General features: G+C 51.1%; 1 protein-coding gene across 3 annotated transcripts in view; it reads right to left on the bottom strand.

The window, feature by feature from the left end:
* The window catches only part of SPTB (spectrin beta, erythrocytic), a 123,812-nt gene that overhangs the window by 59,709 nt on the left and 50,622 nt on the right, over positions 1-13,481 (bottom strand). For all 3 annotated transcript variants that reach the window (XM_024750824.1, XM_024750826.1, XM_024750825.1), the window contains exon 2: positions 6,494-6,692. In XM_024750824.1, the coding sequence (XP_024606592.1) occupies positions 6,494-6,641 (148 nt within the window). In that variant the 5' untranslated portion in view covers positions 6,642-6,692. The remainder of the gene's footprint in view (positions 1-6,493; positions 6,693-13,481) is intronic.

Below are 13,481 nucleotides of genomic sequence, written 5' to 3'. Positions count from 1 at the left end.
TGGTATCAGAACCTGCCCTTGGGAATGAAGCTGACAGCCCATAGGAATGTCCCAAAGATGGAGGAGGCTATTAACATGGCTCACTCAGACTGCGCCGCATGGGGAGGGAACAGAGTCTCGTTATTAACCTCGGTGTATTAATATTTGATAAAGCATCTTCATGATGATAGATAGCAGTCACCCAGAACAGGGGAACAGTTGTGGTTCTGCAAAGCATTCTCAAAGAGGAGGAACAGCTTTTATCAAGAGGGGACAATGGGAGGAAGTGTTATGTCCTGGGCAGGGGAAACCGCCCCCGACCACACAGTGCAGGTGGCACACTGGCCTCCCTCGTAGGTTGGTCTACACAGGTAACTGGCAGGTTTCTCTGCACAGTGGCCTGTCTCAGGGGAAGAAGGAGAACTCACAATGGCTGACCTCCAAGAGCTGCTGAGCCAATTATTTTTTTCTTCTGACAGCACATTAAAATGATTGCCGATGATTAAAGATATTTCTGTGAATAGTACATTTCCCCAATATCTAGTCTCTAAATAGAACTCCACTCCATGTTTTGAAATCCGAGAAGAAAACATTTTAGAAATTTCTCGTTAATGACACCATCTTTGTTCTCATAAGTAGCTTAAGAGAGACATTTGGGCCAGGCACACCTGATGCCTTGGTCTCCAGCAGCTGTTTTTGAAACTGTCAACTTAACAGGCTGCCAAGAAGCTGCTGACCCCTCCTGGCACAACTGTGATGGAATCCTGCTCTCTGAAAGAAATCATTCACCCTTTAGACACAAAGCCCTTCTCACACAACTGGGGCACCTGGGCTCAGAGTAATCCTGGTGCAGGTGGGGTGAGACTAAGCGTCACTTTTTGCCACCAGAGTCAGGAAGAAGCCCATACCACCCTCTCTGGGGAGTTTCCGGAGGGTCCAGGCCGGTGGGCAGGGAGTGCCAGGTCTGAGGACCACTGTCCTAAAGCTCTGATGGAATGCCTGCCGGTCGCAGAACTTAACCTTGGGGCCTGGGCACAGTGCGTCTGGAAGACATTCAAGGTGCAGAGTGGCAGCAACCATGTGCTTCAGGGTACAGGGACACGGCCTGCAGTGCACCCGCTGCCCTGTTGCGTTCTCTGAAATGTCCTAAAGCAACCTCACCTCTGGCCTCACCTCATTTCTAGTAAGAAGGCTACAAAGAGAGAATGTGGAAAGGAAGCACGTCTCTAGTTTGAAACATGACTTGGATTCTGATTTAAAGGCACAAGCAGAGTGGGCTACATAATTTTGTGCATTTTGTCTTAAAAGGGAGGCTCTGTGTAGTCTGTCCCTTAGTAATTGTTCAATGAGCCAAATAAGGGGAGAAAGGACGTGTCGGGTCCTCCCCTCCTCACAGCCTCCTCAGGAGGCCCCAGCCTGCTCTCTGCACTGCAATCTTCCAGATGCCTCTGCATCAGTGAGCTGGAAATCACGCAGCGGGCAGCACTTGGGATGCGGGGAGGCTGAGCTGTGTGCATGCATAAGGCAGTCAGGGGATATGCGATGGAGGCTAATGCACAAGGTTTCTCTTTTCAGGGCATCTTTCTGTTGCCTTCCTCCAAACCCTCCACCACCACCACCACCATCCCCGCCCAGTGTGGCCACATCTGCCCCGAGGCAGCATCCTCACCCAAATCACAGGGGTACACAACCAGGTGCGAGGGTGTGTGCAGGCAGAGGCCTCCTCTGGGATGAGGAAAGAGGGCACAAAGGGCAGGCGCTCTGGCCGAAAATTCCCCGCAGCCTGCAGTGCTTCATCCCTCATTCAGACCCACAAATGTTTGCCTAATGGCGCCCAGTGTGAAGGACAGGAAACGGGGTGAGTGACGATGAGGATGGCTCGAGGAGACCCTGGGAGCTTTTTTTTTTTTTTTTACTGAAACGCGAAGGCTGGAACCTCTTGGAGGGATAGGAACTTGGGCTTTCCAGCTGCTCCCCTTCCTCTAACTTTCAAAGAAAGTCTGAAAAGTAGGAGGGGGCCAGAGGCAGTCATCGAAGCAGAGAATGGCCTCCCGTTCAGGAAGAAGGCTCAGGACTTAGCCACCGCTGAACCTCAGGAAGCGCTGTCAGCTTTAGAGGCTGACACTGAGCGCAACATCTGCCCAGGGACCTACCTGCAAATATTCCTGCTGGGCCCCCAACTCTCCCCTTGGCATGCCAAGGTCAAATCCATCCCCATCCAGGAGCCTCCTGCAGTGTCTTCTTACCCACCTCCCCTTTCACTTTAGTCAGGCTGATCCAGTTTCGAACCCAGAGTAATTCATTCTGGAGAGGAGTCAGGTATTTGTATACCAACGTGGCAGTTTCCAGGCAGAATAACCAGATGGCTTGTTTATTTCGGCCCTGGGTGGAAGAGCCGTGAATGGTCTGAAAGGCTGAATAGGGAGTGCTTCCTTTGGAGCTGAGAGGAAGACGACTTAAGAGGCAGAATAGATGGAGTCCAGCTAACCTAATGCAAGTCTGCTAACCACAGGTCACTAAGCAGAGAGGGACCAAGAGGAGCTGCCACACTAGGAAGAGCATCTCACAGGGCCTCACCGTCCTCTGGTTTCTTGGGCCTTCCTGTCACCCAGCTGATGGCAGACACACACCTGGGGTCTAGGCTGGATGCCTTTGGAGAAAGATCTGCACAGCAGTGGGCTTCATCCCCATGGCCCCTGGGTCCCTGGGGACCAAGCCAAGAGCTCGAAGTGCAAGCATTAGCCTAATTTCGCTGGTCCCTGGCTCTTTTTTCCAACCCAAGCCTTCTAAGATGAAGGAGGGTGGGGGTTAAGAGGGAAGAAACTGGCCCTGGAACAGGCCAAGGTAACTGGGACATTGACTGAGCTGATGAACTTGAATATCTGAAGTTGGGAGAAGAGAAGGGACAGAAAGATACTATTCCTGGGAGTTCCCTGGCGGTCCAGTGGTTAGGACTCAGCGCTTCCACAGCCAAGGGCCCAGGTTCGATCCCTGGTGGGGGGACTGAGATCCCACAAGCTGCAAGGCCAAAAAAAAAAAAAAAAAGAAAACGAAAAGAAAGATACCATTCCTAAGAAGATTTCCTATAAATACTAACATTCACCTAGCATATTACTGATAAAATAACTTTCATAAACCTTATCTTACTTGATCTTCACAATTACCTTGGGAAAATACTACTGTCTTCATTGTGTAAAACAGGAGATTGAGGGCTTCCCTGGTGGCGCAGTGGTTAAGAATCCACCTGCCAATGCAGGGGACATGGGTTTGAGCCCTGGCCCGGGAAGATCCCACATGCCGCGGAACAACTAAGCCCGTGAGCCACAACTACTGAGCCTGTGCTCTAGAGCCCGTGAGCCACAACTACTGAGCCCCTGTGCCACAACTACTGAAGCCCACGTGCCTAGAGCCAGTGCTCCCAACAAGAGAAGCCACCGCAATGAGAAGCCCGCGCACCGCAACGAAGAGTAGCCCCGGCTAGCAGCAACTAGAGAAAGTCCGCATTCAGCAACGAAGACCCAACGCAGCCAAAAATAAAATAAATTTATAAAAAGAAAAACCCAGGAGATTGACTGAACTGTCCTCCATGGCAGTAGCATTAGCAGTGGAACCAGGATCTCAATCTGGGTCTTGTGACATTTTCCTCCTCACCCCAGGACCTTCGATTTGAGATGGGAAAGACCAGGCCAACATCGCCAACACTGCCATGTATACGTACAAAGCAGATCACCGCCATCTTCTAAGAAATACAGGGCTGCACGCCTTCCTTGCCGTAGTACTCCTGGGAGTGGGGGAGTGGCCTCAGAGCACGCTGGAATAATAGGGACCAAAGGCAGCCTCTGCCTCCTAAGCCCCTTTGGAAACGCTGACCCCGCCTAGACTGCCAAGGCAGCCCCAAAGACGGCACTGAAGAGAAAAACGTCAAGAAGTTAAAACCAGTGGGGAGGTGGGTGTGGGAGACTGACGCTCCCTTTCTCTGCTCTGCCTACCCAACCACTCTACTTTGGACCTTCTCAAAGCTTTAGTTCCTCCCACAGGTCACTCAGAGTGGGCTCTCAGGAGAGGAAATTCAGTAAACTGGTTAGGGTTTTCTTTGTTTTAAAAAATCCTGAATGGACCCCAAACTTGCATGTTTACTTGTTAGCCAGATGTTCTAAATGACTAAGATGCAGGCATGCAGCTCTACACTCTGCGGTTCCTCTCCTTCTGGGGGGCTTTCAGATGCTTTGATAGATGAGATGCACACTCGTGGTGAGGAACAGGCAAGGCTGATGGAGGCCCTTTCCTGCTCAACCCAGTTCCACCAGTTCCCAGGCTGCGCATCACTCAGGCCAGGCTACCACACAGACCCGCCAACTGGACCAACTCTTAGCCCATCGGCCTGTTAGAACCACACACACCCTTCCATCTCCGGCCCCAGGGCCACCTCTTCCATAGACAAGTCCCTGATGCTCCCTGCATCTCCCCCTTTGTTCTCTCATTGCTATTTAATTATGTGTCTTTCCCACAGTTCTTCTCTAATTCTACTCATGCTAATTAATGATGAACATTGTTCATTTCCCTAATAGATCATAAACTCCTCAGGGACAGGTACAAGGTTGAATCCAACTCTGTGCTCCCCTCCTCTCCACATTCATGTCTGAGTAGGGGTTTAGCTTTACACATAGTAGGAATGTGATTGATAATTTTTAAAATGGAATTTACCTCGATTTCTTAAAAAACAGGTTACCCATGAAACACGAAAGACAGCCCCACTCCTCAAGCTGTTCTTTGGCAAACTTTATGGAACACAGTACCGCTCTCCCTCCAGCTGTATCCCAGGGCCACTGCAGCCAGACCCAGCCAGCATGAGACACAAAGAAGGTCACCAGACTGGCAAAGGCAAGGGTTCCAAGTTTGGTTATTTTAAGAGGTTAAAATTATATTGGGGTTGGTGCCATTATACATCCCCTAGGAAAACCAAGGAAGGATTTTGTGGGGTAAGGGAAGGTGAGGAGGAGATGAAGGAAGAAGAAAGGGAGTTTCCTGCAAGAGCAAGGACCAAAAGGATGACGGCTGAGACCTGAAAAGATTCTCCACCGTGACAAGGGAATGAGCTACCCCATCCCTTTTACAGGGATGGGAAACCCAGACACTCCTGGGGTGAAATGTCATCATGGCCTCAGAGGGGCCCTGCTCATGACTCAAGGTCAGTTGACCCAGGCACCTGGGAACAGAGTGGAGGGAGAGAAGGTGGAAGGAACCTCAGAGAGGGCCACAAGGAACCTCAGAGAGGGCCATGAGCGAGGGGCAGTGGGAGAATCATCCCAGAGAGTGCTTATGGGAAAGCTGTGCCCTTCAAACAAGGCAGAAGATGGAACAATCAATGATGGGGGAAACGAGTCTGATCTGGGCCGATCACTGGTGGAGCAGGTGAAGGAATCCAACCCCTTTCCTAGTTTAGACCCATACACCGCCCCATGTAACCCAAACTCCCTTTATTGGTCAAGGACTTAGGGTCAGAACATAGCTACCCTGGGCAAGGCTCCATGGAGGCAATGGTCACAAGGGTTGGAGGGGGGAAAAATCCCAAAAATCAGATCTCAGCCAGCAGGGGGAGGAGAAGCCATTTCCACTAGAGATTAAAGATTCCCCCTCTCTCTCCCTCTCTCTCTGTCTTTCTCCCTCTCTCTCTCAGACACACACACACAAATCTATTATGAACCTGCTAAGTAAAAATCTAATTCCAGGGACTTCCCTAGTGGCGCAGTGGTTAAGAATCCGCCTGCCAATGCAGGGGACACGGGTCCGAACCCTGCTCCGGGAAGATCCCACATGCCCTGGAGCAACTAAGCCCTTGCGCCACAACTACTGAGCCTGCGCTCTAGAGCCTGTGCTCCACGAGAGAAGCCACCATAGCGAGAAGCCCGCGCGCCGCAAGTAGAGAAAGCCCACGCGCAGCAATGAAGACCCAACGCAGCCAAAAATAAATAAATTTATTAAAAAAAAATCTAATTCCAGTTTGATAAGAGGTTTAGTCCAGAAAATCCTCCTTTCTGAGGCAGTGTGGGGAAGACGTTATCTGTTCTCAGTTTCCTATCGAATCACCCTTTCCTTTCGGGGCCACAGAGAAGATGACGACAGTTCCTCTAGCCAGGACCAGGCAGGGGATCGAGGTACATAATGAGGTCCACGCACCCCTGCCCGGCTGTCCCGTCCCTCACACACTCTTTCGCCCAGACTTTCTTTTACTTCTGACTTTGGACACAGGTCATTCAGGACAGAGGTTGAGGCCAAGGGCCCACCTGCAGCACCTCACACCTGGGAGGAAGTGGGGGACATGTGGGAGGAAAGGCTGCCTGATCTGTGCTCCCTCCCGAGGGGCCCTGGCCTCTGAGCCACGCAGCCATGTCTCCATCACCGCCCTGCTAGGGCTCACGCCAACGCACACAGAGGATTCACCACAGGCGGGAAGGGCAGTGAACCTCGGGATTAGGCGAGCGGCTCCCCTAACCGCCACGGCCCCAAAGAGTACCTGCCAAGGCCTTGATCCGGGACCTCTCAAAGAGCCTGGCTGAGCTGTTGTCATTATCCAGCTCATCGTCCGGGGCATCCCAGCGCGCATTGATCCGGCTGTACGGTGGCTGGTTGCCCACGTTTTCAACCTCCGTGGCCGATGTCATGTCAGCAGGCTCTCAGCAGCTACGCCTGCCTCAGTCTTCATGGAAGGGTCCCTGGGGGCGGACAGCAACATAGTCAGAGGGTTAGTGCCCACCCCCTTGGACTTTGTCTCAGGGGAAACTTATTTGGAGCGTCCAACAGGAGTAGATCCTGCGGGAGCAGCACACGGTGCCCTCTGCCTGGCCATGCTTCCTACCCAGGGTCTCCAGGTTGTCAGGTATAAAATAACGCGGCAGCAGCAGCAGCAATGGTAACGGCGGCAGTGGCGGCGGGGACGGAGAGCTGCAGGCAGCGAGGGTCAGGACAGCCAGCAGGTGGAGACGTCAGTCGCAGGCAGGCCCGCTGCCTCCAAACCCGCTGCCGCGGCCACCGAGGGGGCTGGCTCTCCTGGGAGTCAGAGGCTGGCATGGCATGGACGAGCTGGGAATAGCAGCTCCATCCTGTGGACTGGGGCCAGGACCCAACCTGGCGGGGAGGTGGGGACAGGGCAGGAGAGGGGAGAAGCTGGGAGTTGGCTGAGTCTGACTCAAACATGAATCAGTGGGGAGAGAGGAGAGCATGAGCTTTAAGATGCCACTGGTGCCACCAGCCCCGGCAGCTGTACTGGGGAAAGTTAACTCCTCCCAGTGGCTGCCCAAGAACCCTCCGAGTTCTTTCCCTGCAGCAAACATTCAGAAAGCTGGGCCCTTGGTTTTGCTTTCTCTGAAGTACGCCCAGGTGCTTGGACAAGCTCTCCTGTTGCATCCCAGGCATGATGGTGGTGTGCGGTGGTGAGGGGATCCCACCGACAGCGGAGCTGTGTGTGTTCATCCGTGCCATGAACATGGGCATCGGGAGCACTGGGTTCCTCACTTGCCTGTCATTCATTCATGATTATTTCAAAGATGTGCCAAGTCCCTACGAGGTGGCAGGCACTGTGCCAGGCAATTATGAGTAAGACAGGAAGGGCCCTGTCCTTGTGGAGCTTCTACTCTGGCAGCAAGACAGAGGATTGAAGAAGCAGTTACAGTAAGGTGTGATGCTGTGCCACAACTAGGAAAGGACGAGGGAGCGTGAAGGACTCGTGCTAGAGGCTGGGTATCCGGGGAAGGAGAGTTTGAGCTGATTCCTAGAGGAAGCTTGGAAGCATCCTATAAAGGGAGAGGTGGAAAGGAACGGGTCCAAACAAAAGGAATAACGAGCAGGTGCACTGTTCTGAAGGCAAGAAAGGGCATGGCAAAACTTAGGAACCTTACGATATAACCGGAGGTGAGGGCAAGGTCAGAGAGAAAAGCGGGACAGGAGGCTAGAGAGGCCGGGCTGGGTCCTCAATGTCCTGGGCCTTTGGAAAAAGACTGGCTTCCCTTCAGTCTTAACTTCCTCCCCTGTATCTGCCCTTCAGTCCTCTCCCCAGGGAGCTTACAGGACTCCAAGATCAAGTCTGCGACACAGAACAGGGAGCCCAGAGCCTTCCTATCCAAGAGAACAAAAGGGGTGGGAGTAGGGGAGGATGTGAGGCAGACAAATGACAAGTGTCGACAGCGAGTGAGCTGTGAGGTAAGCCACTCTCTCCCGGAGCGCGTGCATACACATGCACATCACACACGCACTCAGTCCAGCACACACACTCACCACCCAAGCAGGCACACGCTTGAGGAAGAAGTGAAGCCAGTTCACCAATCCAAGCGTGACTGCAGCCGCAGAGCCCTTATTTTTCAGACTGAATCACTTCAGGCTCTTTTCCCCCCATCTGATGAATCAATCCCACCGCAGGCCTTTGCGGTAAGACAGGAGGAGCCAGAATTATCCACCCCAACTGCATAAGGGAGGAAACCAAGGCCTCCTAGGATGAGGCCTCCCCAAGGTCATCTCGGGAATTACTGCTGCAGCCGGGAAGAGGCCAGACTGGGAAGAGGCCACTTTACGAAAGCAGGTGGGGAACGAACATGGCACACGGGGTCAGAGGGCACTCCCCGGCTTCCAGGGCTTGGCCAACGTGTTTGCTACTCATGCGGCAGGCAGGGGCGGGGTGGGGGAAGGCAGGGGAGCCAGCCATCACCCCACCGGGTACCCGCGTGATTCCAGGCCTGGGACCCAGCACACCCTCGTCCCTTCTGACAGCCTGTCGTCTTGCACAGACGCGCTGCTTCCAGGGCTGAGATGTCCCACTCGGCTGGCCCCGCAGAGGTGGCTGGGAGGGCCCTCCCCCCTCCACCACGCCCTTCCCTACTTCCCTTAAGGGAAACCACCACCAGCTTGGAGCTGTGAGTGGGGAGGGGCTGACGGGCTGACCGCTGGCCCCTGAGCAGGGCCGAGCTGCCAGATGCAGACGGCGAGGTGAGATCGGATCGTGCGTGCAGGAGGTAACCAGACCCTGGCTCTCCTTCTCGTCTCAGGCTATTTTTAAGCGTGGCTGAGAGGGGCCCAGGCCGCGGGGCCCAGGGAGTGAGATTACCTTTGCCGCGGCTCCGTAAATAAGTCTGCCCCAGAAAGATGAGCCTGAGCGGGCAGACCAGCAGGACCGGGCGTTCAAGACAAGACTGATGGCCCCGGGAGCAGACGAGCAGCCACTCGACAGCAAGTCACCCTGCTTAAAAACGCCCGTGCCGCCTGCGACTGCAGCTCGGAGGAGGCTGCGGCCGGGCAGCGGCTGTGCCAGAACGTGAAAAAAAGCACACGTGCGCGTCTAAACACACAACGCGAGGTGCTTTTTCTTTTTTTTTTTTTTAGAAGGGTCAGGTCCCCGAAGACAAACACCAAGGAAAGAGATTCAGAAACTAAAGAGAGGCCCTCTTCCTCCTGCCCCCTCCCCCAACCATGCCCACCCCAGCAGCCTGCCCAGATGGCATCCCATCAGGGCCAAGGGGCTGGGGGCGGGGCCAGTGTGCTCAGCGGCAAGGGGAGAATCAGGTGTGAGAGGCAGAAGAGAAGAAAACAGGAAAGCTACAGATGGTTATTCCAGGAAAATAAAACAAAACAAAATATGCCTAAAACCAGGTTCAACCCAGGGTCACCCATAATTGTCACAACGGCCCTTCAAAGGCATGGCAATAAAGAAACCACCATGACTGAAAAGAACAGCATAGGCTGGGGACACATGGTGGGGACACCTAACCAAATGGGGGGGGGTCATGGAAATGACATTTAAGTTGATATTGGAGGGGAACTTGGAGCCAAGGTGATTCAGTCACGTTTTTAAGGATATAAGTCATCTATGCAGACAGACTGGCCCTCCATGAGTATGGCAGACAGCAGTTCCATGGCTAAAAATAGGCCCCAAATTGCACCTCTCTTCCCTGCCAGCCCACCCAGGAAAAAAGGTATAAGAAGAAGTTCCATGTCCATTTACTCCCCAGTTCACCCTGAAGCCCCCTAGAAGCCCTTCTCACAACCCACCAGACCCTCGTCAGACTGTAGGTGGGTCTTCTGTGGTCTGTGGGACTCTGCGCCCAGGAGAGCCCACCTTCCCTGTCCATCAACCTGCCTGTTCAGCAGCAGGGCAGGCCCGTCTCCAAAAGCACAGTCCGAGGCTTAGCCTCACACGGCGAGCTTCTGCCGCCCCCTGACCCCAGGTTACACTTTGAGTGGGATGGGTGCCTAGAAGACTTGCCCACAGCTCAGTGCTGAAAAGCTCATGTGATCGCACAGCACACTCACTTGCAGAAGGAGCGCCTGCCTGGGAAATGGATTTCACAACATCACTGATGCAACCCACAGCTCTGCCCTTCGCTCATGTGCCCAGGGCCCCGTCTGCTTCTGAGATCAGGTGTTAGGCCTCGGAATTTCAAGCCCACGTGCTATGCTCAGTTCATTCCCAGGGCGGGTAGGAACCCAGGAGGTGGCCGCCGTGGCAGCTCCTTTCCCCGCCTGCAGGGTGCTGCCAGAGTCCTAGGTAGAGCTCACTTCAGCCCTTCCCATAGCGCTGAGCAGCAGAGGACGAATGTTCTTTTCTTTCCCTCCCAACCCTATCCCCTCTTTCCTGTACCACACAAACGTGAGCAGCAACAAAGTCCAGGAGTGAGAAATGGGGGAAATACAGGCTGATGCTGTGTTTCCTTAGCAGGGTCACCGGTGCAGGCTACTGCAATAGCTTAAATACAGTCTTCCTTAAACCGAGAATTTAGACCTTCTCTATCTTTATTTTCTCTTTAGTTGTAAGGTTTGACCCCCTCACTTGCTTCCTATTTTGTTCTGCCCCTTTGTGCTACCCCAAACCTGCTTTTAACATGTTTTGGTACTATGGCAACCCAGGTCAAAAGATTAAATCCTGAAGTTTCCCTGGAAATTTTCTGCCAATGCTTTTACCAAAACAGAACGTTCTTCTACTCCCTTTGATCATAATCTCATTGCATATTCACAGCCACCTTAAAGAATAGTTAAACATTCACTAAAACATCAGGAGAACCAGTGAGCTGCCCAGTGCAGGGTACTCTAAATCTATAGCCAGCCCCAACTTCCTCCCCATCCCCCGTCTCCAGCCTGGCACCTCCATCCATCTAGCAGACGTCTCCACCTAGAAATTACGGCTCAGTCTCATTACGGCTAAGACTGAGCACACGGCTCCCAGCACAGCAGAGTAGGAGAGCTTCAGGACCATAGGGTGACAATGAGTCCCGGGCAAGCATACCACCTGTGGGTGAACTTTCCAGCAGATGGACATCACCGGCAGTGCCTGGGCCAAGCTACTGCCTCTCCCCAGAGCACATTCTGCTTCCCCACACTCTACCGTTCCCATTCTGACCCAGCCTGGCTTCCAGTCCATCATTAGGAGGGTGCGGTTTGGGGGTTCTTAAAGTCTCAAGATTCCTATCCATGGTTGCCACCATCAAGGACGCCTGTACATCTGCAACACCCTGGTCATTCTAGTCCACTGCTCTTTGGTCATTTTAATCCTTCTGCTCCAGTTTCTGTCACCAGGCAGGGACTTCAGGCCCACATGTCACAACTCGTCCGCCCTCATCATGGAAAAATCTACTACTAAGAAATGGCTTCGGTCATGCTGCAGCTGCTTGGATGGGGGAGGAGGGGAGGGATCATGGCCCCGACAGTTCTTACAGGGATTTGAATGGGGAACAGGTGCTGCTCAGCTCTGATATAGGGATTGGCCCATCAGCCTTCTATCTTAACACCACCTATCAGCACCTCACGTCCAACACAGAGGCAAATGTCCACTGGGAATGATTAAAGGAGAGGGGAGAGATGGTCCTCTTAATATATGTAATTTTCAAAGATTATCTTCTATTGGGATTCTTGGGCTCCATAGCTACACGTACAGAAAGCTATTACAACCCAGTCCTACTTCTTATCCCTCCTGACTCATTTCTTTCAAGATAGTCGCTGGCCTCCTCCCCCAAAATAAGTAGTAATTCTATGATAGTTGAATTGAAAAGCTGAATGCCCAATTTCTGTTCTTCCAAGAAGACTTTTCTAGAACACCCACAGTTACCTCTCTCTTCTCTGATGAAAACTGCACAGGGAGGTAGTGTGGCCTCAACATTCGAAGTGGTCAAGAATAGGCTGAAACACCTATGAACTGGGAGAAAATATTTGCAAATGATGCAACTGACAAGGGCTTAATTTTCAAAATATACAAACAGCTCATACAACTCAACAACAAAAAAACAAACAACCCAATCAAAAAATGGACAAAAGACCTAAATAGACATTTCTCCAAAGGAGACATACAGATGGCCAACAGGCGCATGAAAAGCTGCTCAACATCACTAATTATTAGAGAAATGCAAATCAAAACTACAATGAGGTATCACCTCACACCAGTCAGAATGGCCATCATTAAAAAGTCTACAAATAACAAATGCCGGAGAGGATGTGGAGAAAAGGGAATCTTCCTACACTGCTGCTGGGAATGTAAATTGGTGCAGCCACTATGGAGAACAGTATGGAAGTTCCTCAAAATACTAAAAATAGAGTTGCCATATGATCCAGCAATCCCACTCCTAGGCATATATCCGGACAAAGCTATAATTCAAAAAGATGCATGCACTATTCACAATAGCCAAGGCATGGAAACAGCCTAACTGTCCATCGACAGATGAATGGATAAAGAAGATGTGGTACATATATACAATGGAATATTATCCAGCCATAAAAAAGAATGAAATAATGCCATTTGCAGCAACATGGATGGACCTAGAGATTATCATACTAAGTGAAGTAAGTTAGACAGAGAAAGACAAATATATGATATCACTTACATGTGGAGTCTAAAATATGACACAAATGAACTTACCTACAAAACAGAAACAGACTCACTGACATAGAAAACAAACTTATGGTTATCAAAGGGGAAAGGGGTGGGGGAGGGGTAAATTAAGAGTTTGGGATTAGCAAATACAAACTACTATATATAAAATAGATAAACAACAAGGTCCTACTGTATAGCACAGAGAACTGTATTCAATATCCTGTAATAAACCATAATGGAAAAGAATATGAAAAAGAATGTATATGCATAATGGAATCACTTTGCTGTACACCAGAAACTAACACAACATTGTAAAATCAACTATACTTCAATAAAATAAATTCTAAAAAAAGAATAGGTTGAAATAATTAATTTGAAATAAAAGGTGAGATATTTCTCATGAAACAATTGATTCAGAAAAGATAATCAAAAAATAAAACCATTAGATAACAGATTGATGGAGAATTATACAATGGAATCAAGTTCCCAACACCTGAATTCACTGATGAGTTTTAGCATCACTAAGAATAAGACAATGAAATACTGTGTGTCTCCAGATATGATGCAATATGAAGGACATCATGGCCTATGATATTCTTGCCAAAAAAGTTGAACCTCAATCTGATCGAGTCTGTAGAGCTAAGTTCCCATTTACAGG

This window comes from Neophocaena asiaeorientalis, unplaced genomic scaffold, assembly GCF_003031525.2.
Source record: "Neophocaena asiaeorientalis asiaeorientalis breed wild unplaced genomic scaffold, Neophocaena_asiaeorientalis_V1.1 scaffold140, whole genome shotgun sequence".
In the NCBI taxonomy this organism is placed as follows: Eukaryota; Metazoa; Chordata; class Mammalia; order Artiodactyla; family Phocoenidae; genus Neophocaena; species Neophocaena asiaeorientalis.
Note: the sequence above shows the minus strand (reverse complement) of the source record. Positions and strands in the feature narration are given on the sequence as shown.